The 26454-nt window shown below is 44.4% G+C and overlaps 1 protein-coding gene across 3 annotated transcripts in view; it reads left to right on the forward strand.

The window, feature by feature from the left end:
- Nucleotides 1-1429: 1429 nt before the first annotated feature.
- SORCS1 (sortilin related VPS10 domain containing receptor 1) overlaps nt 1430-26454 on the forward strand; it is a 425694-nt gene continuing 400669 nt past the window's right edge. Inside the window, exon 1 of one of the 3 annotated variants that reach the window (XM_059730193.1) lies at nt 1430-2174. In XM_059730193.1, the coding sequence (XP_059586176.1) occupies nt 1833-2174 (342 nt within the window). In that variant the 5' untranslated portion in view covers nt 1430-1832. The remainder of the gene's footprint in view (nt 2175-26454) is intronic. The other 2 variants (XM_059730192.1, XM_059730191.1) reach the window with 2 other exon arrangements.

Genomic DNA, 26454 nt, shown 5'->3' on the forward strand with positions numbered 1-26454 from the left:
GCTTACAACATATATATATATATATATATATAGATATAGATATAGATATCATCTATATCTATCTATATCTATATCTTGATAATCTATATATCTCTATATATAGATATCTATATCTATAGATACAGATCTCTCTCTCTATAGATATCTGTATAGATAGATAGATATAGATACAGATCTCTATATACAGATATCTATATAGATATATAGATATATATATAGATACAGATCTTTCTCTATAGCTATATAGCTATATTTATATATATATATATATATATATATATATGGATACAGATCTCTATATATAGATATCTATATAGATATATAGAGAGATATATCTCTATATAGATATATATAGAGATATATCTATATATAGATATATATAAAGAGAGATATCTATCTATCTATCTATCTATCTATCTATCTATCTATCTATCTATCTATCTATCTATCTATCTATCTATCTAATCTGTCCAGGTGCACACACACTATCTAATGTATGGGGGTGCAGGGGTGGACTATGATACGAGTGGAGCGGACATTAGGGGATTGTCAGAGGGGAAAGCAGACCCCCCCCCCCCAACAAGTAAATAGTGTTTGGCAATATATTTGGCAAATGATAATGAAACAAAATGGAGAGGAGGGGAAGAAAAACACAGTCCACATGTTGAGAAATCCTGGAGGATTTAGAGACAAGGGAAAACTGGCTGAGAAGATGGGACGTTTCAGGGGCTCCTAATAAATCAGTGGTGGGAATTCCTTTTCTCACCCGCTGCTGTCATTTTGTGTCCAAAAGCATGTACCTTTCCCTGACAGTATTAATCTGAGCGAATCTTTGCAATGCCGGAGTGATTTATTTAAATACAGTGTGGCAGCATCTGTAGCTGCCTGCAAGGGAGAGGGGAGGGGGCAGCGGCTTCTCTCTGTGCCATGAAGTTCAGATGTGCCCTGGGCTTGATTTCGGGGGTCTTGGTTGTAGCTGACATAGGCACGCCAGGATCTTTGGGTGAATCCGGTGCCTTTTATTAGACCAACTTGATTTGGCAGTCATGCACCCCCGAGGAACTCCTCCAGGGAAGTTGCCCCCATCCATCTAGTAGGAAGGACAGGTCTGGGAGTGAGTGACGGAGCCAGGGAAGAGCCTCCCCCTCCCCAGAAAGAGCCACCTGCAGAGCTCAGGAAAGTGCGTGCTGCTTCCTCAGTTACACTCATAAAAAGGTGTCGTTTTGGAGTTGTAGATCTGTGCATTTCTTTCTCTGCGGCTTCCTTGCACTTGTGCCATGCCTGTCTCTAAGGGCATCGGATGGACGTGCCAGCCCCCCCTGTAGGCATGGCAGGAGGGGACGGCGGGGCATCAGGCATCCGGGGTGCGTGTGCATGCAGGGGGGGCGAGGAGCGGCTCCGAGCATCCCGGGGGGCTGCCGGCAGAGAGCGGGAGGGAGGCGATTTCTGACTTGACACAAAAGCAGGCAGGAGAAACCACCAGCCGGGCTTTGCTCCTCTCTTTCTCTCTCTCACTTCCATCCAGCTCCTCCCCCGTGTGGTTGTGGCTTTTTCTTTTTTTCACCCCATCAAAAAGCCTGATCAGCAACAAGGGGGGGAGGGGAAAAATAAAGAGAGAGGGATAGAAAGAAAAAGAAAGCAGTTTTTTTTTCTCCCTCTCTTTCTCTCTCTCTCTCTGTTTCCCTCCCATTTTTTTTTAATTTTTTTTAATTATTATTATTATTTTTGGGACTGCATCCGAAGAAACTTCCCTGGAGTTGCTGCTGGGAGGTGCTCCCCTCTCCTCTCCAGCTCCCCTTTCCCCTCTCTCCTCGGCTCGGCCCGCAGCAGCGATGGGAAAAGTTGCTGGCGGGCTCCCAGCTGCTTGGCTCGCCTGGACATGGCTCTCCCTGCTCCTGGCTGCCCGCAGCGGCGCGGACATAACGTGCAGGTCGTGCCGGCTGCAGCGCGGCGGCCGGCCCGGGGCGATGCTGCCCCGGCAGCAGGCGGCGGACACACGCGGCGCGGAGCATGTCCCCGGCCGGAGACCGCGGGGCGCCGACGCGGAGCAGCCCCAGGGCAGAGCCACCCGCTTTCGGCCCGAGGAGCTGCGGCTCAGCAGCACCACCTTCGCGCTCACCGGGGACTCGGCGCACAACCAAGCCATGGTGCACTGGTCCGGGCACAACAGCAGCGTGAGTAGCCGCAGGGCAGGTGTGCAAGGGGAAGGGAAGGGAAGGGGGGGGGGGGTGTCAAGCCGCTTGGAAGCAGCTGGATCTGGATCTGGATCCAGATGTGCATTGGGTCTCTTCTTCCTTCCTCCCACCCTGCTCCGGAGCAATAAAGTTTTCTGCACCCCTCCAAGGCGGCGCCCTCCAAGGGGTGCCTCCCACCCGGGATTCAGGCGTTGCGATGGGTGCAGCGGAGAGTCCTCCAGAAGTGCCCGACTTGTTCAGCTGGGGATGCTGGACCCCACCCCTGTACCCCAACCTCTCCCTTCTGGCCTCCCCCTGCTCCCCATCCTTTCCCTTCTGGTCTCCCCCTGCACCCCAACCTTTCCCTTCTGGCCTCCCCCTGCTCCCCAAAACTTTCCCTTCTGGCTTCCCCCTGCTCCCCAACCTTTCCCTTCTGGTCTCTCCCCCGTGCCCCATCCTTTCCCTTTTGGTCTCCCCCGTGTCCCATCCTTTCCCTTTTGGTCTCCCCCTGCTCCCCATCCTTTCCCTTCTGGCCTCCCCCTGCACCCCAACCTTTCCCTTCTGGTCTCTCCCTGCACCCCAACCTTTCCCTTTTGGTCTCCCCCCATCCCATCCTTTCCCTTCTGGTCTCTCCCTGCACCCCATCCTTTCCCTTTTGGTCTCCCCCCATCCCATCCTTTCCCTTCTCGTCTCCCCCCACACCCCATCCTTTGTCTCCCCTCCACTTAAAGAGGCTCCGGAGCACCTCCAGTTGGTACTGGGTGGTGGGAGCAGAGCTGTTGTCAGAGCCGGGCATAGGTATGGGCGAAGTGGCCTGGACAGAAAGGCAAAATGGTCATTTTTTTTTCTGTTGTCCGGTTATTATTATTATTATCTCTGGGGAAGCAGGGCCTGATACTAAAAGTTCACCCAGAGCTGGCAGGAGTCTGGGTCTGGCACTGGCTGGCGTGTTCATCCCAGCCCTGGACACTTGAGACGGCCCCTTGTGCCCCCCCCCAATGTTCCCTGTGCGCACAAAGAAGAGCCTACACACAAAAAGTAGGTGAGTCCGTCTCCAGCCCGCCTCAGCCCCGCTGAAGTTTGATCAAGTTAACTTGAGAGCTGAGCCTTTTTGCTGGGGCCGGGTTTTCTCCCCACTTCCCCAGGGAGAAAGCCTGGTGCTCTGGTTTCATTTGCTGTAACAGCCTTGGTAGAGCAGAAGGTTGGAGATCTGGCTGATTAAACCTCCCCAGTTCAGCAATCTGTCTCTTCCAGGGAGAGACTAGCCTAGGAGGAAGAGATAAGGGGGAAAAAAAGAGGAGGGGCAGGGGGCTGTTTATAATGATTCATGTTGCAAGGTGTTTGCAGCTCTAAGGCTCTCCCTTGAAGATGATTTTCTGGCTGGGCTGCAGAAATGCTGGTACTTACTATCCACCCGGTAACATTGTGAACATCCATTCAGTCTGATACCTATGAATTCTTCTTCTTTTTTTTTTGGTATATATTGTATTGAAATGAATCAGAGTGAACCTGTTCAGCATGTCATCCACAGTGCTATAAGATAAAGCTTTCATTAACTGGACCATTATTCTAGAGTCTAATCAGGGACTTTTTAATCAAATAATTGACGGGGGAATCCTCACCACCCAAGTTTTGAAGACCTCTCCCCCTTTCCTCCCACTGTAACCAGCCTCTCCCTCCTACAATTAATCTTCCTGCTTGAACTCCAGTCTGATGGAACGACTTTGCCTCTGTTTTAAAGTGATCTATTCCTTAAGCAAGGGCCTATGGATTAAAAAGTAGGGCTCTGAAACCACCAAGCATTCTGGTCCTGGGGTATTTGCAATTAGACATGTTGTCTTTCAATTAAAGGCAGGGGTGGGGTGGGGACCCCTGTTACCATCACGTGAACTGTAAAATGCCACAAAGCATTTTACTTTCCAATAGTCTTCATTTCCTAGTGTTTGGGGAAGGGGTGGGAAATGTGTTGGCTAATCAGCTTCATTCTTCCCAGGAGAGCTCTCAGTGTGCTTGTGTTTGACATGTTCATGCTGACACCTTGCTTCTGTAGTAGCTGATGGTGCCAGGCTGTTTTCCACTGTGATCCCTTCCAGTCCTGCATAAATTAAAGCAGCATTGGGTCCCGCGGTCTTAGGGCAGGAGTGGAGTTAAGTCTGTTGGTGCTTCCCTCCTCCCTGAAATCCTGCTGTTATACTGAATTATATCATGCATGAGACTCATCTGGTGTTGTACTCAGATTGGAGAAAGAAACCCTGGAGGGATGTGTGATTTCTGGAAGAGATGGGACTTTGTTCATCTGAGGGGACGAAAGGCAGAAGACTGTAAAACTTTAGGAGCAGGAGTATTCTGTTTGGTTTGAGTTTTTATAGCATCTCGCACCCCGGGGTCCTGGTTGGAGAGTGGAAATCCTGCCTGCTGCTACTATAATAATACTGCCATGTGTAGCCTCTGAATCCCTCTTGGCTGTAGTAAACCTCATCTCCTGTCCAAACTCCAGCATAGGTAACTACATTCTCTCTGCTTACATTTCCCCAGCTGATTCAGTGGACTGCAATGTGCTTTTTCACTTGTTTCTACAGCGGTGTATAAATGCAGCCTTCTCTTTTCACAGAGTCATGGCTACACTTCAGATCTGGTTGATAAGTTTGTCATAAGCTTCAGGATCCCATGATAAATGTATCATTGCCATCAGGAAGTCACTTTATTATAAGTTGCACCCAATGCTATTAACCCCAGGGGCTAATTTCAATATTTTGGTGTCAGTGCCGATATTTTTGTTGGCTATAATAATTGCATTCTACGTAAAAGAACACGTTACATATAAAATGTATCTAATACAGTATTCAGTTCGGAGTAGGGGGAACAAACTTTGTAGGTACCTTTGATTTCCTGAAAAGATGGTTCTGTCTCTCTGGGACAAAAGCTAGAAGACAAGGGTGCGTTTACACATGCGCTTTAATGTGCATTAAAATAAGCGAATGCGCATTAAAGCCTCACTTAAAAAACTCATGCTATTTAGTTAACGTGCATTAAAATAGGCTGATGCACATTAAGTGTCACTAAAAAACCATGGGTGCCTATACATGAGCAGTGAGACTGCTCCAACATGTTTTAATTACAGAACATTAGAGCAGACTTAATTAATCGAGTCTGCTGGAGCTTCATAATTACCGCTGCTGGAGCACAGGAATTATCACGCTCCAGCAGACTCCATCATCTAGCGTATCAGTGTTCCCACACTTAAAAATAGCGGCGGGGGCACTTTAACTAAAGCTCGTTTGACGAGCTTTAGTTAAAGCATCCTTGCCACCATTTTTAAGTGCCAGGATGCTGATATGCAGGACTCTCCAGGCACTTTAATTAGAGTGGCTCTTGGAGCTGCTTTGATTAAAGCACCCTGCCTCTTGCTCCTGGAGCACGTGTATATATGTCCCATGCTCTTCAGTTAATGCACATTAAGACAGGCTAATGTGCATTTTCCTAGTACCTCACCATTGGAGGTACTAAATTTAATGCGCATTACCTAAAGCATGTTAATACACATGTAGACAAGCTACCTAAAAGTGTTTAGGGGTAGGGAACATCTTTCTGCTCTGAGTTCTTACAGTTTCTAACATAACGGGGTCCTCATTCAAGATTGGTGTTCCTATCTGCTATTGCAGTAACAATAATCATCATCATCATCGACAAAATTCCTCATTGGTGCACCTCCACTGACATCAATGGGTGTAAAACAGTTTGGCACATTTCTGTTCTGTAGTTGTCCAGTTGACATTGTCCCAATCGGCCAGATCTGTGAGAGCCTCACCCCTGGCCACTGTTAAAGGAGCCTGATCAGATGAGATCTCTTGCAAATCCTTGCTGCAAAAGCTTGCCAGACAACTCTCCTGTAATTGGGGATTGTCTCTCCTTCTGACAAGAATTTGAGCTAGATGTGCGGAAGTCTTGGATTCCTGGAAATGCAGGGAACTTTAATGCTTTCTATGAGGAATGCATATTAGTTGAGAATAAATATAGATTTCTCTCTAGTAACTGCATATGGATGCACATTCCTGAATGCATTAAAGAAAAATCATGCTTTATTGCAGCCGGGTTACAGAGAGGTAGGTGAACCCAAATCCAAGTCCCTACCTAGGAGTCAACTTGGAGGACCATTGCATAGTTATGACTAGCGCTGGCCTCTACCCATTATAGTTTTCTGCCATCAGTTTGCATGCACTGTGCCCAATGTTGTGAGGAAGGTCTTTATGCCAGCCACATGCTATGTTCTCCCCACAGATACCATTTATCCCATATGGTGACTCTCTGGGACACAGGTGACTTCCATCATCAGTATGGAGCTTGCTATTGCCTGCAAAATTGGTATGAGGTTTCAGCTGTATACAATACTCTTCCAATCTTGAGGTATCAATTCATAGATTTGGGGTCCCTAGAGTGTCCTTGAGTCTTTTCTCACGATGCTGCAGCACAGAGCTGTAGAAGGTGGCTGGCAGTAGTTTGGAGGTGATAAGCTGTTGCTCTCAATGGAGAGAAGGGAACCTCTCCTGGGGCAGATTTACTGCGGTGTCAGGAGCTATGAGGTGTAGATGGTCTCATCAACCTCTCTCTTTAGAGTTGCAAAAGGCTCAAGATTGCTTTTGTCCTAGTTGTGCTAATGGAGATGGCTGACTGTTTGCCCGCTGGACAAGCAGCCTGGTAGAAGAAAGCATAACGCCTGGGAAGCATGAGCTTTAATCATAACCAAAGGTAGTGGTCCATATGGCTAGTGTGGTTAGAATACACCAGTGTCCATCCTCCCGGGGGTGAGCGTTGCTTGTATTGCATCTGGGTGCCTTTGATACCCTAGTCTGAATGACCAGATAGCTGTTAACAGCTGGGTAACAGCTTCAACTGCGGGGACCCTTTAGCATGAGTCCAGAACAGGGCTCAAACTCTCATTTCTGAAGACATGGCAAGATGTCTTGCTATGGCTACAAGATGCAATGGCCAGAGCAAGACTTTTACTTTGCCGCTGCACTTCTGGAGTCTGTAGTACCTCATTGTAATAGCCTGGTGTGAAGCAATGCAAGCCACATCTTATATCTCCCTAGTAATTCAGTAGTCAGATTTCTTGACCTGGACTGAGTCTGCTATTGCATTTCTGAGGCTGGAGCAGTTGACACGATAATAAATAATACCCAGCATTTTTCTGTAGCTCTCAGTGTTTTGCAAAGATGAAAACGTGTTCCCATTCTACAGACGGGAAAGCGATTTGCCCATCATTACTTGACCAACCTGGAACTAGCATCTGCATCTTCCAGGTCCCAAGACAGTGCTCTAACCACTGGGATAGGCTGTCTTGCATTACATGGCTGGAAAGACAAAGGTGGACTTCTGACAGTCTTCCGTTGCATACTCCTAATGGTCAGACTGCTGGAGATGGATGCTGGTTCACACAAAGTGGGCTGGTCAGGGAGATTCTCTCTTCTCTCTTCCATGGTATGGGTGAAGTCTAAGGCCATTCGTAGCAGAGATTTAGAAGAGGTTTGGTCAGGAGCTTGCACAGTAGACTTTACTCTTCCTTTCAAGGCTAACATCATGCAATGTCATGTCTTTATTCCCTGCTGTACCAATAGTCTCCTGGGTATAACACTTGACCACTAATAATATTTGGAATAATCATTTTGCTCAAACCTCCTGTGTGTCTTGGGAATTGTAGGAACCTCAGCCTACAAGGGACCTCAGTCCTGTACCCACATCACGTCATCCCATTCATAGACGTCTCAAGCACCATACTGAAACAGTTATGCTTCTTGCCGCCACCCTTCCTCCAAGACCTTGCTACTGCTGATGATTAGAAACCTTCCTATATGCAACCTAAACTTATTTACTGTCAACTTGTTCTTGTGCCCACATTGTCCTTTAGCTTAAGTAGTCTTCTAATTGCCTGGTGTTTACCTCCCTGATACATGCATAGACAACAATCTTATCTCCTTGTTGATATAGCCCAGTATGCTGTTGGCCCCCTTTTTTTTTGCAATGAAAGCACACAGCTAGTTCATTCAGCTTATGGTCTATTGTAGCCCCCAGGTCCTTCTCTGCTGTACTGCCCAGTCACTCCCCAGTCTGTATTTGTGCAGATTATGCCTCCGGTACCTGAAATGGGCAGCTCGTAGCAGAATATGAGCAACCTGGAGAGCATGAGAAATTTAATTATTTGCTCGGCCCTCTGGTTCATGACACTGGCCACAATCATGATCCCCTGCCATTCCTTCAAAAGTAGATGACTTGACAGGAAAATGCCAGATATTGGTGAGCAACCCTCCTCTGCCATCTTGTCTCTGGGTATACTGAACGTGGCACCTGCCATATTTCCAGTGACATCCTGATAACCCCTCCTTTTCCTCTAACTCAGGGGCATCGTTCCCAAAACGGTGCTAGCCTTAAGCTAGATTTGAGGGATATGGTAATAGCTCTGGGCTCTAGGGACACCTGTAACATCAGGACATTTTATGCCTATGGGCTTCTGAATATTTCTGTCCCTGGAAGCATCAGCCTACCCAGTTCTGCTATTTCTGTACACATTGTCATTCGCATGGTTGTTGGGGTACAGGAGGTGAATTCACCCGCACGGGATGCCTGCATTTCTTAATAATCGATAATAAGGATGCAATAATAAGTATGTAAGGAGCATGACTTCTTCATTATCCAGGCACCCCTTTCTTCCTAGTGAATGGGAATTTGTCTGCCTAAAGAATTGGTCTGAATGCAAACTGTGAAAGGTTGGCAGGATTTAGCCCGATAACAATAATGCCACAATAAAGTATTACCAGAAATCCTCTCCCTGTTACCCTGCATCCTTCTGGATCATGCCTACTACTTTTTATACACCGTAAAATCCTTTATGTGCCCTATAGATAAAAAAACAACATCCTATATATCAAGAGCTTGGTGAGGAAAAGAAACATCCCAAACTCTTCTCAGTCATCTCCAACAAATGCCCGTGTTTTTCATGTATTGCAAGAAATAGAAGAATTCCTGGCATTTTTCCTCTCATTATTGCGATCCATCCACAGCTGTGTTTGCCAGCTGAATAAAACATAGGATCTTAATGTACGGCTTCTCTACCAGGACACAGAGAGAATAAATCTCAAGAATAGGCGTGTGATGACAGAAAACAATGATTACAGTTTGACTGGCGCTGATAGACAGGACTAGCTTTGAGTTTGCCCAGTCTTGGTGGAAGATGAGATGATGCAGAGGACAGGGACATCCCACCATCATGAGAGATTGAGGAGAATAATGGTAGAGCTGACATTTTTGCAATAGGAATATGTTATATCAAGCTTTGGGACAGAAGTTTCCAATCTTTCTTAAACTTTGCAATATTAGAAAAGAAAAAAAAAATAGCTCTGTTCTCTGCCTCCCAGCTAGACCTACGTTTGACCTCACTTTAAGTCATGACCTATAAATTTAATATAAAGCCAGTCGGGATCTGTAATTTACTGGATAAAATATTATGGTTAGAACATTTTTTTTTGCCAGGGGCTGAAAAGTGCAGGTTAAAGCTGGCCAAAACATTTAATGAATTCATATCAAATGCCTCTAAATGTTTTGGCCAAAAGAAACCCCCCAAACGTAACAACATTTGACGCTTTTGTTTCATCCCTAGATGTACTTCATATTTTTTTTTAAGTTTTAAAACTCTCAGATGAAAAAAAAATGCATATAGTTGAAAAATGATTTGGTTATCTCAAAACAAATGTTAGATTTTGCATTGCACTGGGAAAACAAAACATTACAATAATTTCAAATTGACTTAGAATGATTTCTTTCCCATTTAAAAATCTGGCTGGCAAACAAAAAAAATCAAGTAGTCTCACAACTCCAATTTGCATTCCTATCTAATATGAAAATAAGCTTTGATTCCAACTCTAAATAGCAGCTTTGGATGATAGACTTTAATTAATTAACAGCTTTAAATGCAGAGATACAGATTTTACAATAAAATAGTTTTCAAGCTATCTGCGTTATTATTCTACCCTCAAATCAAGCCAGAGTTAACATAAGACCCTTCAATCCACACTTCTCAGGATCTATTATGCACGTGTCTATCTGGGTGTGTCTACACGTTCACTAATGTGCCATAGTTACTGCACATTAAGTTTAGTATGTGGACAACCAAGTACTAAATTAATGTGCAATAACTTGTGCTACTGCACAGTAGTGCTGGTGCATGGGTTTTTTCAGACATTAACTGCACAGCAGCCTAATAGTACTGCGCAGTAGTGTACTAGCACATTTTGTTGCCCAGCGTGCTACTGTGCAGTGTTATTAGGCTACTGTAGGGTTAACATGTCATGTAGATACACTCGTTTTGGTGCTTTTTGGTACTTGCACTTTCACTGGAAGCAGCCTAAAGGGTACTATTAATCCGAACCATTAGGATTTGTCCTAAAATCCAGTTCCTTTCACCTACAGATAGGTCTTCAAGGACTTTCAACACAACAGCCCGTTGAGGTAGATAAGCAGTGTAGGCCCTCATGATCAGTTAGCTGGTTTCTTCTTTTATTCGGCTTCATTAGGTGTTAGGATCTGGCTGCAGTTCTGCTGATTTACTATGGTTTGGGATGGAGAAATGAGTGGAGTGGGTTTGTAGACAGCACGTGAGAGCACTAGGGAGCTAGCCTGGGATGGTCCTCAAAGGAAATCCCAGAGATAGCCAAGCCAGTAGAGACCTAGATACATAAAACAACCCCCCCCCATTCCCCTTGGCCTATTGATTCTGCACTGAAAAATTAAATGTGCTGGTAGCTGTTTCTTGGCCCTAATGTGGTCCAATGGCTTTGTACATTATCTAGAGTTTCATGCCTTGCCTACTGTGGCAACCAAGTGTAAGGCTGGGATGGAGACACTGGAGGGTGAGGTGTCCTGATGCTTACTGCAGGGCAAGCTGCATTGCTGTCTGGCAGACTCCTCATGAGTTTAATGACCCCTTGAGAAGATGAAGAGAGGATGGAGCACATGCAACAAAGTGCAGTAGTACCTGAAAAGCAGCTGGGGAAAAAGCAAGCGGCTTCTTGTAGCATTTGGTTGTCTAATACGGAAGCAGCAGGGCAGAGCAGACAGACTGGCTGCTGCACCAGGGTGCACCAGGGTGCACTGAATACATAAAAATACCACCGGTGTTTTGGAAGAATAGCTGAAACTCATTCATCAAGGAGGTTCGCTGACTGCTGCCAGGAATATGCAGTTAGCTGCTTATCATCTAGTGTCTGACTGATCACTTCTCAGCGTCCCGTATAACCTAAGAGCCTATTTGCAGATGCTTTCCTGCCATGCACAGACCTGTTCAATCAAGAGTGGGAAAGGAGAGAGGGTGGAAGCAGATAATTTACAGTTGTCATTTCAGAGTCTGACATTTTTCAGTGAACTGAGGGTATGATTTCGGTTGTGACGTGGAGGGGGGGCGTTCAATGCCGGGAAGGGCGCCCAGCATCTTGCAGGATATGACCCTTACTGAATTTTTATGCCTCCATCATATTTGCATTAAGCATATTGTCATTTTTGCCAATGCTAATTTATAACCAGCAGGGCCAGCAGTGTTGTCAGTCATTTCCATATCATGCTTTTGACATGATGGTGATAGGCACGATCATCTCAAGGTACAGAGATCACTGAGAAAATCTCTGGGCTTTCCCAAACAGTTCCTCCCTGCCTCCTCCCCCAGGCATCTTAGGCTGAGTGAATAATTCAAAGGAAATAATTTATTCAGCAAGTTTAGCCTTTCCTTCCGCAAATTGTCCATGATTAGCTCATGTTTTGTGCCAATGTTTTGTTCCTAATTTTTTACAAAGGCTGTTGAAATCAGTGCAAAGACTCTCCGATTGACTCCCTTAACACGTGGAATAGACCCACTTCGATGCAATGAATAACTCTTGTACAGCAGACTTTTATTTTACATCCAAGCTGTGTTTTAAGTCTTGCTTTTTTTTTTAAGGCTCATAATTGTAACTCTGCAAGTCCCTATGTAGGCTTAACGGGCCTCTATTTCCACCAGCAACCTTGCTTGTAAATTCTTTTGGCAGAATACTCTGTGAAAACAAACACAAAGGGAGCATGAACGTTGGAGAAATTAATTCAATTTTATGCTCAAATGAATGTTCATGGATCACTTTTTCCTTGTAAAGAATTTACCCATATCTAATTTAAGCACAGGTACCTCTTGCTAGCGGTAATGATAATATTTATTGTCGAGATCGTGCTATGTATGCAAAGGGATTTGAGCTGCAAATTTAATTTGCTTTTTGTAAAGTTTTAACTCAGGCTTGCAGGGGGAAAAAAGGGGGAGGAGGGGCTCTTTTATTGGCCAAAGATTTAAAAAAAAAACCAAACCTTTAAATAAATCATTATTGGGGAAAAAAATCAAAATCGTGGGATTGGTTATCTATAAATCAAAGTCATGTCCTACTCTGATCTTTTGAAACTTAATAGACTTTTATGGAAAGGATAAAGAGGTAATTATAAAAGCCATGAGCAAGGCAGTAAATGAATGAAACTCAGTGTGTTTAGATTTGAAATGAAATATCCCAGACTCATGAGAATGATCTGGACCCTTGATTCTCTGTCGGGGACTGATATGGAATAATGGTCTTTATCTTGTTCCTGCTCCCAACAGGGACTCTCTGCCCTTCTCATGTGCCCGGCTTGCTTTCCTCCAGCTCTAGGACCATATTCTGGAGCAAGAGAAAGAGACTGGGTACCGTGCTTTGTACTTAAGTCAATGCACCTGATGGGACTTAGGTAGGGACCTTTGCTTCTAGGTGCTGTGCACTGCGAGATGATGGAGGCTCCCCTGCTGCATCTCTGAGCCAGCATGATAAGATCCCAGGGGGAACAGGGGTTCAGTCCTAGCCCCGTGCCTGGCATTTCCTCTGGTACTGGCTAGGGAGGGGCGTGAGGTCTGGCTCAACCTGGAGATCAGAGACCTGAGGCCCTTGAACAGGTGCTGAGTGGCACCACCCGCTCTTTCAACCCGTGCTCCACACGAGCAACCCAGGAGAAACTCTCCCATGTCCTGCCTGCAGAGACAGTAGGTCTGTTCCAGCGTAAAATATGCATTGATTTCTTTTTACAAGAAAAGGTCTGGTGCAATATTGCTTTTTTCCAAATTTTCCATCTCACCTAAAACCCTATTGGAGGCTTCCTTTCCTTTCCTTTCCTTTCCTTTCCTTTCCTTTCCTTTCCTTTCCTTTCCTTTCCTTTCCAGTTGCTTTTCTTTTACTTCCAGTTTCCAAAAACTGAAGTTCATGCTGCAGTGGCTAGGCATGGCCAGTGCTCTTTTCTCCTCTGCTTTTTATCTCTAGTATTGTGCACTGCTTCTAGGTTTTTTTCTTTCTCGTGGTGCTTTGCAGCTGTGCTGCATGCCAGATGAGAGTAGACAATATTTAGGTGTCCTGGCTAAGTGATTTTCTTTGGATGCAGGGGACTGGCTCTCTGATCTGGTCTTTGATCCTAAATCTTGGCTGTGTTGCCAACCCTCTCCCCCACTCTAAGCAACCCCGACCCCTGCAATTTAACCCCCCTCCTAACATCTGGCTTCCTTTAAAACGGTTCATGGCTAATACAGCACCAGGTTTCATCATGCAGTGTTCATTGACAGCATCGCTTTAAATAGTGACATGCCTCTGATTTACTCCCACTGAAAGAGTTGGCGGGGCTTGTGCAGTTTATCAGTAAAAAATAACCCCCTCTAAAACTTAAGACTCTGGCAATGGCTTGTCTTTCTCTCTGCACCCAAAAAAAAAAAAAATCATTCAGAGATTATTGTCATTCCTGCTATTTTCTTCATGCTAAAGACCGCAATTTCATCTGATATACTTGGCAGTTCTTCTATTTTCTTTTCCTCTGGGAACGTGATTTGATCCTTCCATGTGCCCTTGCTACAAAACGCTCTGTTGAGGTTTGCCACTTCCCCGTTCTCTCCATTTCCCTCATGCCACCCACAGCCGAGAAACGTCGACGCCGTTGCCTGGATACCTCTGCATGATGGACGTATTGCAAGAGAAACGATGATTTAAGCAACCTGAACTGCCATCTGAAAGCCGCGATCATTGCTATAATGTGACAAGCGGTGACAGCGGAGACAGCAAGATGCACACTTAGGGCTTGATTCATAAAAAAAAAAAAAAAAAAGAATTTAAAAATGTCGTACACCTGCGAGAGTTGATATTTTCCCTTCCACGCAATGGAACGGGGAAGGCACGTTTTACTACTAACGAAGGGAGGAAACGTTTGCACGCGTAGTCGGTTTAGTAACAATCGCAATACTTAAAATTAAAAACAAGAAAAGAAGCTCGCAAGCCATTTCATTTTGGGCTATGATGCTGATTGCAGAAGCCAAGCAGGACAGACCACGTTAGCAATGAGAGAGGGACTTCCAGCTGCAGGTTGTAAGCAAGAGGTGTGGGTTATTCAGCAGATGGCACTCTTCACTCTGAATTAATACGGAGCAATGGCATTTGTGGCATCTCCAGGGACATCTTTCACAGGAAAGGCAGGAGAATGGAGATGTAGTTAATTGTGGGTAGGCAATTATTAGAAGAGTATGTAATGTGAGCTCAAACTGGCACTATACTCTCCTGACATGTCACCTGCCCCTTTGCAATCAGATTATTTGTTTGGAGAACATCCCAATTAAGAGTCAAGCTTACCGCTGCTGCAACTTCACTCAAATCAATGGGATTGTGAATGGGATCCAAGTTGTCTGTTGTGTTTTCTGTTATTTTTTCCATCGCGTTGCTGCGCTCAGTTCAACAGCTGGCCTGTTTCATCCCGGAGATGGTTGCTTCCTCTGGTTGGCAAAGGGATGCTCATAGATACAGTTTGCACAATCTGTGAGTTCTTTGGGATGCGAGTGAATGAAAGGGATTTTATGAATGTGGCATCCTGCTTCGTGTACAGGGATGGGGAAGCGAGGGTTCGGATTAGCAATGGGGATTAGCATTTCCAGAAAAGCAGCAGGTTTTGACAGCAGGTCGGTGAGCTGGAAATGTGAACCTGGGACAGATCAGAGTATTTGGGACTTAGGCTTGTGATGCTCAAATGCATGGTTATTGGTCCTCACAAGGTTATCATTTGTCTCCTGATATTGCTGTTTTTCTTACAACTGTTTGCCCTGGAGTCTGTTGGGAATCCTTTCCCTTTTTCCCTTTTTTTTAAAGTGCAAGTTTTTAGTCTTTGCTGTTTCACAGAACAGTTGGAAAGTGTGACCCACATACATCCTAAAGATCCTACTATCATGGGACAAAAATCTCACACTTTCCAAATCAGTCTCATGATTGGGAAGGGTGGGGAGTGATTTCTGATTTTCTGGGACATAGGACTGGAAAGAGGCTTCTAGTCCAGCCCCCTGCATTCACAGTTCACCCCTAAAAGATGTCCTTCCCACCCATCCCACATAGCACAGCCTCTTGAAAACAAGGCCAAAAACACTACGATGTGTCATCGATAACGAGACAAGGGTCCTACCAGTGCCCTGCCCTGTAGTGGCAGAGATGCTTTTAGGTGAATATATGCTCAGATAATCAATGCCAGGAAGAGACCCATGCCCTACATTGCAGGCAACCCCCTTCCCCCACAGTCATTTCTAGTTTTGGATTGGAGGAAAATGTCTCTCCTGACCCAAGCCTGGTCATTGGTTTGACCCTGAGAGAAGGGCAAGACCCTTGCCCAGGTCCCTGATAAGTTTCTAAGCATCCCCGGCGAGATGGTTAGGGTTGAAACTCTTGATTGAAAAAGCTGAATGAACTGAGGCTATTTAGTCTGGAGAAGATAAGGCTCAGAAAAGGAGGGGGATTTGATAACAGTCTTCAAATACCTGAAGCGCGGTGACACGGCAGAGCATGATAGACGGTTGTCTGGGGCTGCAGGGGACAGGACAAGGAGCAGTGGCTTTCCATTGCAGCAAGCGGGATTTAGTTTGGGTATCAAGGAAAAACTTTCACCCTATGAGGTTGTTAAGTCTTGGAACAGGCTATGCAGAGAGTTGTGCAAGCTCTACCCTTTGAAGTTTTTCCAAGCAACTTAGACAAACACTTGTCTTGCAGGGTGTAGAAGGGGATGGCCCAGCCTTGAGCAGGGTTGGACTAGACGTGACCTCCTGAGGTCCCTTCCAGCCCTACTTTTCTTTGATTCTATGAACTTTCAAAAATCAGTGCATTCAAGATGACATCAGAAGCCGGCAGAAAAAACCCCAAACTTACAGCAGCTTTGCAACACTTTGCAGCCAATTAGAAAAGAATTAGAAACTAGCCTTAGAAAAGACTTGTTGGTGGAAGAAATACTAATTTAGCTAATACCAGCGTTAAAAAAAAGCACATCAGTGCCTATCACAAAATATACAAGAGGTCATTGCTGAGTCTCAGTGCTTGGTATTTCAGCAGGGGCATGTGCAGTAAATGATGTAGGCGATAATTACTTTCATTTTATTGCATAGTAAATAGCAATGTACAATCTCTCATAAATGGGCAGAGTCCTGCCCTTGAGCACAGATATTTTATATAGCTTTCCCCCCATGCCCCTACTCAATACTCCTTATTAAGCACATTGAATGCATCTTTTCTCGACTTCCTTTGCCCTTGTAGCACAAAAGAGACTCAGCCATTGAGACTTGGTTGCAGAGTTTCTTTGTTGCAAAGGGTGAACGGCAGGTATTTCATAGAGATGGGCAGATTGAATCAGACCTGCGGTCTGTTTAGGTCAGTGCCCTGGTGTCCCCAAATGAGGCAAGTATGAGAACCCCACAGGAGGCAGATATGGGGCAAATCTGTTGTTTTGATCAATATGGGAGATGGGTTTTGGTCCTGAAGTTTGAGCTTTAATGCCCCTTCCAACTTGTTTTTTATCCTTAATTCTCAGAGCTCTGGTTACGCTTGGTACCCATACAATCAGCCACTTACTCTGAATCTTTTTTTACTGAGCCACTTTTATCAGGTGCATTTGCCTCAACTCACTAGTTTAGCAGACAATAACCTTATCACGAGTAGAGAATAGATTAAAATATGGACTGACAGATGCCAGATCCTCAGCTTCTGTAAATAAGCTTCGCTGCACTGAAGTCATTGATTTACACCAGCAGAGACTAGTGTGTTGGCAGACACTAGCAAACACACTCACTGACTGAGGGTAAACTCAGACAAAGGTGGCACACCTAGGGGTCTTGGACACAAGTTTCATAAACCAGTTTGACCCAGATCACTTAAGTCTGATACTACGTTCAACCAGGTTTATCTTAAACTAGTTCCAGCCATTTTGAAATGGGTTTATGTGCACTGAACTTCTGTTATGTTACAGGTTTAAACCAGTTTCTGATCACTTGAACCAGTTTATGTGTTACTTCTGTCCTTAGCTTAGAAGCAAGTGTTTGGAGAGAGGTTGTCCGGGATCTGAGGTTTAGCTCCCACTCTTTGCAAAACTATCTAGGGCGTTTGGTGTTTCATAGTTTCATAGTTGGTCGGGTCGGAAGGGACCTGAGCAGATCATCAAGTCCGACCCCCTGCCATGTTGATTTAACAAACACCAGACATCAGGAAAAAGGGATCTTGTCTCGGTTCCTCATGAAGAGCCGTGTGAGCATGTGCTGCCCGCTTCCTCTGAGCAGCTTCGTAGTCAGGATGAGAACAGCGAGTAGTAGACTAGGCTGTCTAGGGAAGCTGTGGACTCTCCTTTCTTGGGGGATTTCAAGAGGAAGCTGGTGAGTATTGGCCAGGGATATTTTTGGACCATCACTAAGGTTTTGAGTAGAGGATCAGGTCAGACAACCCTGAAGGTCCATGCCAACCCTATGAGTTAAAATGAAACACCACTATATATATATATATATATATATATATATATATATATATATAAAGTAAAGCAACACTAATACATATACATACATACATACGTGTGTGTGCGTGCGTGCATGCGTGTATATATATATATATATATGTGTGTGTATGTATATGTATGTATATATATATTAGTGTTGTTTTACTTTAATCATGGAAAAAATGTAGATTTGGGGTTACTTTTTTCAAACCAAAAATTGGGTTGTTTTTTTTTTTTTATCAGGGAAAACCAGAATGCCTGCTCAATCATAGCCCAATACATGATGCTCAGTACACATGGACAGCTCTAAAATACCTATATATTCTTAAGTTTTCCTGAGCATTTTGGAATGAAGGTCCAGCATCAGGGCAACAGGGCATATCCTGTCCTACTCCCCCCCATTAAATCCTTACAAGAAAAACATTTGCTGCCTCACACCCAGGAAGACTTTACAAGAGGCTATGTTGCAGGATGTAGGATTGGGTGGAAAGCAGTAAGAAAAGGGAACTGCGAGTCCTTTTCACTCTGCTCTTGTTTCCCCATAGGTATCAGTGTGTGTTTACCGGTGCACTCAAGCTGCTCTGCGTGGTTTTACGGTATCTTTTTGACCCACTGCTACCACGGTACATGTTGTCTTTATTCTTGAATAAGCCAAGCTGAGGCTGACAGCTGCTCATTTCCAGCAGGACCTTTAACAGAAGGTAGGCTCTGAGGGACTCTAATGCTGTCAGTCAGCAGGAATGATTAGCTGGTGTTATTTTAGTTTCTTGTGCATGGAAGAAAATGTGCCTGAGACCCAGGCAGCCACCTATGCAGCAAGGAAACCTAGCAGAGAGTCTCTGCAGCTGGGGATGCCCCACACAGCCCCCAGGCATCCCATGTTCACAGTGTGTGTGGGGATTTTGGTGGAACCAGTAAGATGCATCCGTCTCAACCTCGGGTACCTTGGAAAGTTTCTCCTGAGGACCTTAGTCATGAATTACATGTGAGTGCTTCCCCTCACTTATCTCCCTGTGCTCCAAACTCTCTTCCCTGTATTGGCCTTTTTTAGTCTCCTTCTTCTCGTAGGGCCTGGATATATGGAAAGCTGAAGTCCATTTGCAGCCTGAAACCCCTGGACACGCAATGTCCTGCATCAGTGTGACTTGAGTCAAGAGTGGAATGACTTCGGGAAACTTACTGTCCGTGTCAGTTATGCAGGAATACGTGTTTTCTGCCTGTAATTTATCCCAAATAGATATTCGCCCATGGTGAATAGGCTCTTATCTACTCTCCTAATACTTAGGTAAGGAGGTGCTGTCATAGTTATCTCCTGGGTGCAGCTACCATGGAAGAGCTGCATATCTGTCCCCTCTGCATCCTGGTCTAATTTATATCAGTATACAAACTAATGGATATTTCACCAGAGTAAGTGCGTTGTGTGTCCTTGTCCAAAAAAAAAGTTGCAGGGAGGCTCCTGAAATGGCAGGTTCACTCCATCCATATCCATCCTAAAGGTTTGCTGTGGACCGTAGGTGGTGCAGACATACTGGAAGGAAACAGCACCCGATGCCTCAAACAGAGTTACCATGTGACATTTTGCGCAGGTTTCTTTGAACCGTTTATCAATGCCAGCTACAGCAAGGGTTTCTAGAAAATATCCTAGCTGAGTACAACCTGAAAGTGCTAGGGTCTCTCTCTGAAAATTGTTTCCAAGATCCGAATGTGGTGGCAGCAGAGGATTCTTGTCTATACGCTTCTGCTTCTTACACTATACCCACCACCAAGATTTATTACGAGTTTTAACGGAGAAAAAAATAGCTTTGAAAAGTCTCACCAATAAGATCTCACATGGCCTTGGAACCAAAACATACATTGCTTTTGGTCACCTTTGTGCCACTGTAACAATCTTTATGGCAGCACAAAGACCAAGCAAATGGATGTCCATACCACAAGTGTGGCTGCGGCAAGGGTGGTATCAATTTGTTCTGCTATTTAGCAGCAGACATCTGTTTGCTTAATGGTGCAAGAGGAAGCACAGCCTAGAGATGCTCGCACTCTGCAGCCACTCCAGGCAGGTGCTCCAGGGGATTGAGGAGCTCGATCCTACATGGGAGTTTTTGGGATGCACAGGACTGGGCCCGTCAAGCTCTGGGAGCACACATCACCGGTTGTCTGTCCACATCAACAGGTGGGACAACGGGTGATGTTTCACCCAGAAAAGTAGATCAGCTGTGCTGGGACACAACTGATCTGCTTCATTTGGTGGCACCTGGTTCTAGCCACAGAGAAGAGGACTGCAAGCCTCAGTGGTACTGTCCTTTCCATCTCCTTGTTATGCCTATTCAAATCTCTAAATCAACTGATTCAGCAGACAGTCTGGGCCTGATTCTCCCCTCCTCTTCTACCAGTGTAAATCAGGACTGACTCATTTGAAGTCAGTGGAGTTACACTGTGGTACAGAAGAGGAGACTCCTTCCTCCCTTCCCCTTTCCCTTAGCTATTGAAAGACCAGGCACAAATGGAGTCATTGGTGAAGTACACAAATACACGGCAATGGTAGATCTCAATGAGAAATACCCCTTTATGAAAAACTTAGGGAAGAGCTAAACAGAGACACCTGCATAAATGAGAAGCAAGCAGCGTGGTCCAAAGGAATCGCTTCTTTAATGGGAAATGCTAAGCAGGAGGTTTATTTTACACCCTTTTTATCAAAGGTATATTTTCCCAGTAAGACTTACAAAATGGCATTCGTATTGGTATAATGCTTATTGCTGTTATTGGTAATGTTGTTATTGGTGGTGGTGTTGTTATTATGGATGAGCTTTACTGGAGAGAACTTGAGGAGAGGAGAAATGCTCTGTATTTGGTATTCATGCTCATATATGCACAACGGTTTTGGCTGACATTTGTAAACCTTGATAATGGGATGAGATTTTAGACAATGATCCATTAGTGACTTTATTAGGCCTACCAATAAGTGATTCAGTCAATCAAAAATATAGCCTGCATTCCCATTTAGCAGGTAGGATTTTATTAGTTAGTTTCCGAAAGCAGTTTATAACAAGAAATACATAGAATAAGAAGATAAGGGATATGGCTGTGCTGGAAAAATGAATCCATCACAAAAGGACAAGAAGATAGACAGATGACAGAGACACATTTCAATTTTTTGCCTCTAATGTGTTGAGCTTCCCAAGGATGAACAATATCATTAAAGCCAAAATGCTGATGCAGCTTATTTAGCATTAAACATCAGTGTTAGAGCTGGTTAAAAATATTTCCATCAGAAAATTCAGTCAGTCGATAATAAAAATGTTTCTCAGGGCTGTGTCAATCCCAATGACGTTTCATATAGGGAAAAAAAAATCAAAATGAACTTTTTGAGTTACTGATTTCATTTTGATAATATCAAAACCACATTGATAAAAATCTGAAAAAAAGGATTGGTGTAACGAAAAGGAAATGTTATGTCTGATGCTTCTTTTTTTATTACTATTTTGCTTGTGGGGGACAGGACAAAGTTTGGCCCTTTCCTTCCTAGACGGGAGAGAAGCAAATTGCAAAAGGTCCGAGTTTCCCATTGAACTGAAATCTCGGTTTCTGATCAATTCCAATCAGAACATGGGCTGGGATTATCAAATGATTCGAATTTCTTTAGGCGAGTTGTAAGTTAACTACTTTAAAAAGAAGCCCTTCTTCACTGGCTTGCTCGCAGTCATGATGAATATGAAATGAAGAACAGCTTAATTTGTTTCCCCTTAAAACTGTATGAGCTTTAGTGCAGAGGTACATGGAAGGTTAGAACTGTTCAAGCTCAGCCATTTGTTAGCTAGAAGGGAGCCCAGGGGAATGCTGGACTACAAGGTTAACTTTCAAAAAGGAGCCATTATTCACTGCTCTCAGCCAGCAGATTGACAGCTGGGTTTCCAGAGTATGCAACCCCTGCCTTGCTGGTAGGCACTGGAAATCGGTGACAATGCATGTTATTTTTCATGCACAGAAAAGCGTTTTCATCTTGACCCAAAGTGGATATCCTTGCACTCCCAAAGGTCCCAAGACCTCCCTGGTGCTCTCAGTGTGTAGGATTATGTAGCCCTTCGAACTGTTTTAAATGCTTCTCAGGGGATCAAGAAATATTCAGGCCCAACAGCTGCCAGGCTCATGCTCAGACCAGAAGTGACAAGCAGAGGTAATTTTTCTACTGCAGGAATCAGTGCGTGGTGGAAATGATCTGGACTCTGTGATGCGGGAGGTCAGGCGAGGTGGGACTGTGACCTCTTCTGACCCACCAAGGCATCTCTTAGCAAGTAGATAAGTGGATTGAAGACGGATGCAGCTTGCAGCATGGGGCTCACCTGGTTATTCACTATTGCACGAGGACATTCTAAATGTACTGCATTTACTTACATGCTGCACATGCCTTTCCCCCCAAAATCAGCCTTCCAAAATTGGGGTGAAAGAAGGGGAATCGATTTTCCTTCATAGGGCTAGAATCACAGAGGAATACAAGCACGGAGACACTGCTTCAAGATGGCCTCCATGCTTCTCCCCTCTACTACCTTTAAGGAAGGAGGAGGCAGAGCTACGGTGTTAACCCTCTCACAGCTGGAACTCATGCAGGCAGCAGTCAGCTTTCAGCCATGGCTGGACATGCAGAGTAGTGCTAACTTAATGTACAGGAAGCACAGACATGGGGTGTTTTAGGGAGGGTGTTGTAAGATTAGGCAGCTCCTTTAGGAGCTGGAGCTTAACACCATCTGTGCCAGACTTAATGGCCTGCATTGTCTTTCATATGGTGAAAGATATGAAGGACAAGTGTGGGGAGGATGTACAGGTACTCTTTACTTAACGTCATCCCAGTTAATGCTGTTTTGTTATTACATCGCTGATCTATTAAAGAACATACTCGTTTAAAGTCGGGCAATGTTCGGTTAGAACGTTGTTTGGCCGCCGCCTGCTAGTAGGTAACTACTGCCACGTAATTGGATTCACTTAACATGGTTTTGCTTAAAATCACATTTTTCAAGAACAAGAGTTTTTTTGCAGGGTAGGGAGACTTTGTGCGTGGATGTGTGCTTGGGATGTAGCTGTAAAGCACCTCAGGCATGTTGCTGTGGCTCTGGAGTGGAAGTTTCAGCCCTGTTCTGGACTCATGCTGACTGGCTGACCTCTACCCCATCCTTCCCCCATACTCTTCACCTGCCTCCCTCCATCCAGCTGTAAATGGGGACCTCATCATCTGGGTTGTGGAGTCAAAGTTTTCTCTTCCGTGCTACTGGCTATAGCACTTGGTGTGCCTTACCAGTGATCTGCTAAGCTTGAGAAAGGACCTTTGACCTTCTAAATGTTTTTTCTTGGACTCCAGTTAATTTAGTGGAGGCAAAGAGAACGAAATTATCTCTGCAACTTAAATATCATTGGGATCTGGTGGCTTCCTACCTGAAAGGGGAAACTGAGGTAGTGCATAGCCCTTTGCCAAGTCCTTATCTACCTTGTGGAGAATTCCTTTTCTGGTCTGAGTAGGGAAGATGTTGGGTGTTGTAGGGGCACTGCAAAAGAAGGCATAAAGATGCTGATGAGATATGTGGGGGATTGGGCATGAAGACTGGTAGGACCGAGAGGGTCCAGTGTGATCCTGGGAAGGTTGGACTTATCCAGGGCTCCAAGGCTCCGCCTGGAGCATACGTGACCTTGAGACTATGGAGGAAAAGCTTAAATGTGATGTAATAAAACAGAGGGAGCTTGGGCAGAGGTGGTGTGACATGGGCGGATCAGTGGGCTAGGATCGTGGTTTTGGTTTTCGAATGGACTGGAGAGAGTTGGTGCAGGGAAGGGCAAATGAGCAAAAAAGGGCAGCATAGTAACTGAGGTGGGAGAGGAAAAGAGATCTAGTTCTTGAGTCAGATGAATGGCTTGGACCTCCTACCTGAAGAAGACCAAACAGGGTCTAGGGCTATCATGAGTATGAGGTGAGAATGAAACTAAACTAAGGGGAGACTCGATCATTGTGTATTTGAGTGTCAGTCACAGGGAGATGTTATGAGTGGAAACCATGCTAAGTATGGGCCATTGATGCATTGGGACATCAGGCTTCAGCTGAGCTGCTGAATTGGAAGAGGGAGATGAAATGGAAAAATTGTGCATGATATCTAAGACATGATATCACGTGGGATAAGTCCCCTACGGGTCAGACATGAATGGAAGGGCAGCTCCAAATTGTTCAGGCCATGATTTCCACCCCATTCCCTCAACTCCCAGACTCTCAAGATGAAAGTCATCTCGTTATGTAGCCAACCCCTATGGAGGCCCTACAGCAAGTCATCCAATGTGCATACCCGATTCATTTGGCTTAATTGTATTTCCGTGCTTTAAGTCATGGCTTTCGTTTGTGAGCAAGCCCATCATAAAGGAGCCAGGCAATTACACAGATTGGACTGGGGGCCTTTTTCCAGAGAAGCTGTTTGCCTCCTTGAAGCTGGTAAGGAACAGCTGTTTGCTATGGAGGAGCTACAATGCTGCCTACCAGAAAGGAGTTGTCTGGGACTGAAAAAGACACAAAACACTATTCCTTTGAAGATGGCATTGAAACAAGAAGACATGAGATGTAGGGTAGGACAGATACCAGCCCAAAAGGATTTGGCCCGCTATGTTTGTTCATCTAATCTCACTCTTGCCTTCATGGCAAAGAACTGGAAAGTGTAGGATACGGGAGCTGTGACTGATGGGAAGTGTGCAAATCATGCCTTGGAACAACTCTTTAGTTGCTTTCTGGAGTTTGATCTTCGGATATTTCAAGTGCCCCCTGGACCTGCATCCCACTTCCTCACACAAACACAAGGACCAGAAATACCTTATTTGAAAGGAAAGAAAGCGTCATGCAATCACGTGACTCTCAGAGGTGGGACTTTAAGAGCGGGGGGAACCTCACCAGACAACCACTAGATTAAATTGCAAGTGTTGGTAACGTTGAGCAGAATGGAGAATTGTGTCCCCCCAAAACACACACACACGGTTCACTATTGTAGTTTTACCTTCCACTCGCATTTTAAAAGTTAAATCTCAGCTCTTGCTCTTTTGCAAGTGGGTAAGGTACAAAAAAAAAAAAGAAAAAAAAGAAAAGGTAAATCATGGTCAGGATGAAATATTTTGCTAATTAAAAAAGTTAAATGATCTCCATCCACCTTCTCCCTAATGAGCAATGCGATTGAATTATCATTAGAGTTGGTATGGAACCTTGGATAACAATGAAGCCATTTGTATTAAATTTAACTGTATTTTTTTATTCCACTGAGTCCCATCATTGTGTTCGTTGTACTTTGAAGCCATCGCTAGCTTCCTTTCTCCGCCATTCGCTTGATTTATTTCAGACTTATCACCCGGCTTCTAAATTCTTGTTAAATTTGTTTCTGAACAAAAGGACTGTGCTTGGAAAGAACCTCTTTAAGGAAAAAGCACCAGGCAGTTACAATCCCATTCATTTGCTTGTATCTATTTCTGTATCTGGAGAGCTATTATTAGGTGTGCAGTACTGACAAAATTAATTAATAAAAATAATAAATAAATGGAAGAACCACTCCAAGGACAGTATGCAGACTCTGAGGAGCTCAGGGAGGGGGCTTTGTCTCCCAGAGGCCTGGTCCGTCCTGAAGGCAGCCCTGGGGTTGTGTGGCTCTACTTCTCTGTGCCTCTGGGTCATCATCTAGCACCAAATGGGAGTCTTTAGAACCCTCCAAGGGGATGAATGGACTCACGGGGCACTGTGGGGGATAACAGAAGTCCTTTGATATGCTGGGCTGTGGAACAGTCTTCCAGGTGAAAAGACACAACTTCATTGTGTGGCCTACTCACAATGAGATGAGGCAAAGTATATGTGACCAGAAACTGTACTGTAGGGAGGTCTCCTGTCTAGGCAGGGAGCTGAACTAGAAACCAAGAGTCTGCAGATTCACAAGTCTAAGAATTCATTGCAAAGTCCTGTTATACACACACACACACAGAATTGTGTGTGTGTATATATGTATGTGTGTGTTTTTTTAGATAGATAGATAGATAGATAGATAGATAGATAGATAAGTAGATAGATAGATCAGGACTTTGCAATGAATTAGATAGATAGATAGATAGATAGATAGATAGATAGATAGATAGATAGATAGATAGATAGATAGATCAGGACTTTGCAATGAATTAGATATCTCTATATCTATTCTCTCTCTCTATATATATATCTATATAGATAGGTCAGGACTTTGCAATGAATTATATATATCTATATATATTCTAGATATCTGTATCTATATAGATAGATAGATCTGGGCTTTGCAATGAATTCTTAGACTCTGAGTCTAATGAATTCTTAGTCTATATACACACACACACACATATATAAAATACTATATAGTGTGTGTAAATATAATGTGTGTGTGTAAATATTGTGTGTATGTATATA

Source organism: Alligator mississippiensis, chromosome 6 (assembly GCF_030867095.1).
Source record: "Alligator mississippiensis isolate rAllMis1 chromosome 6, rAllMis1, whole genome shotgun sequence".
In the NCBI taxonomy this organism is placed as follows: Eukaryota; Metazoa; Chordata; order Crocodylia; family Alligatoridae; genus Alligator; species Alligator mississippiensis.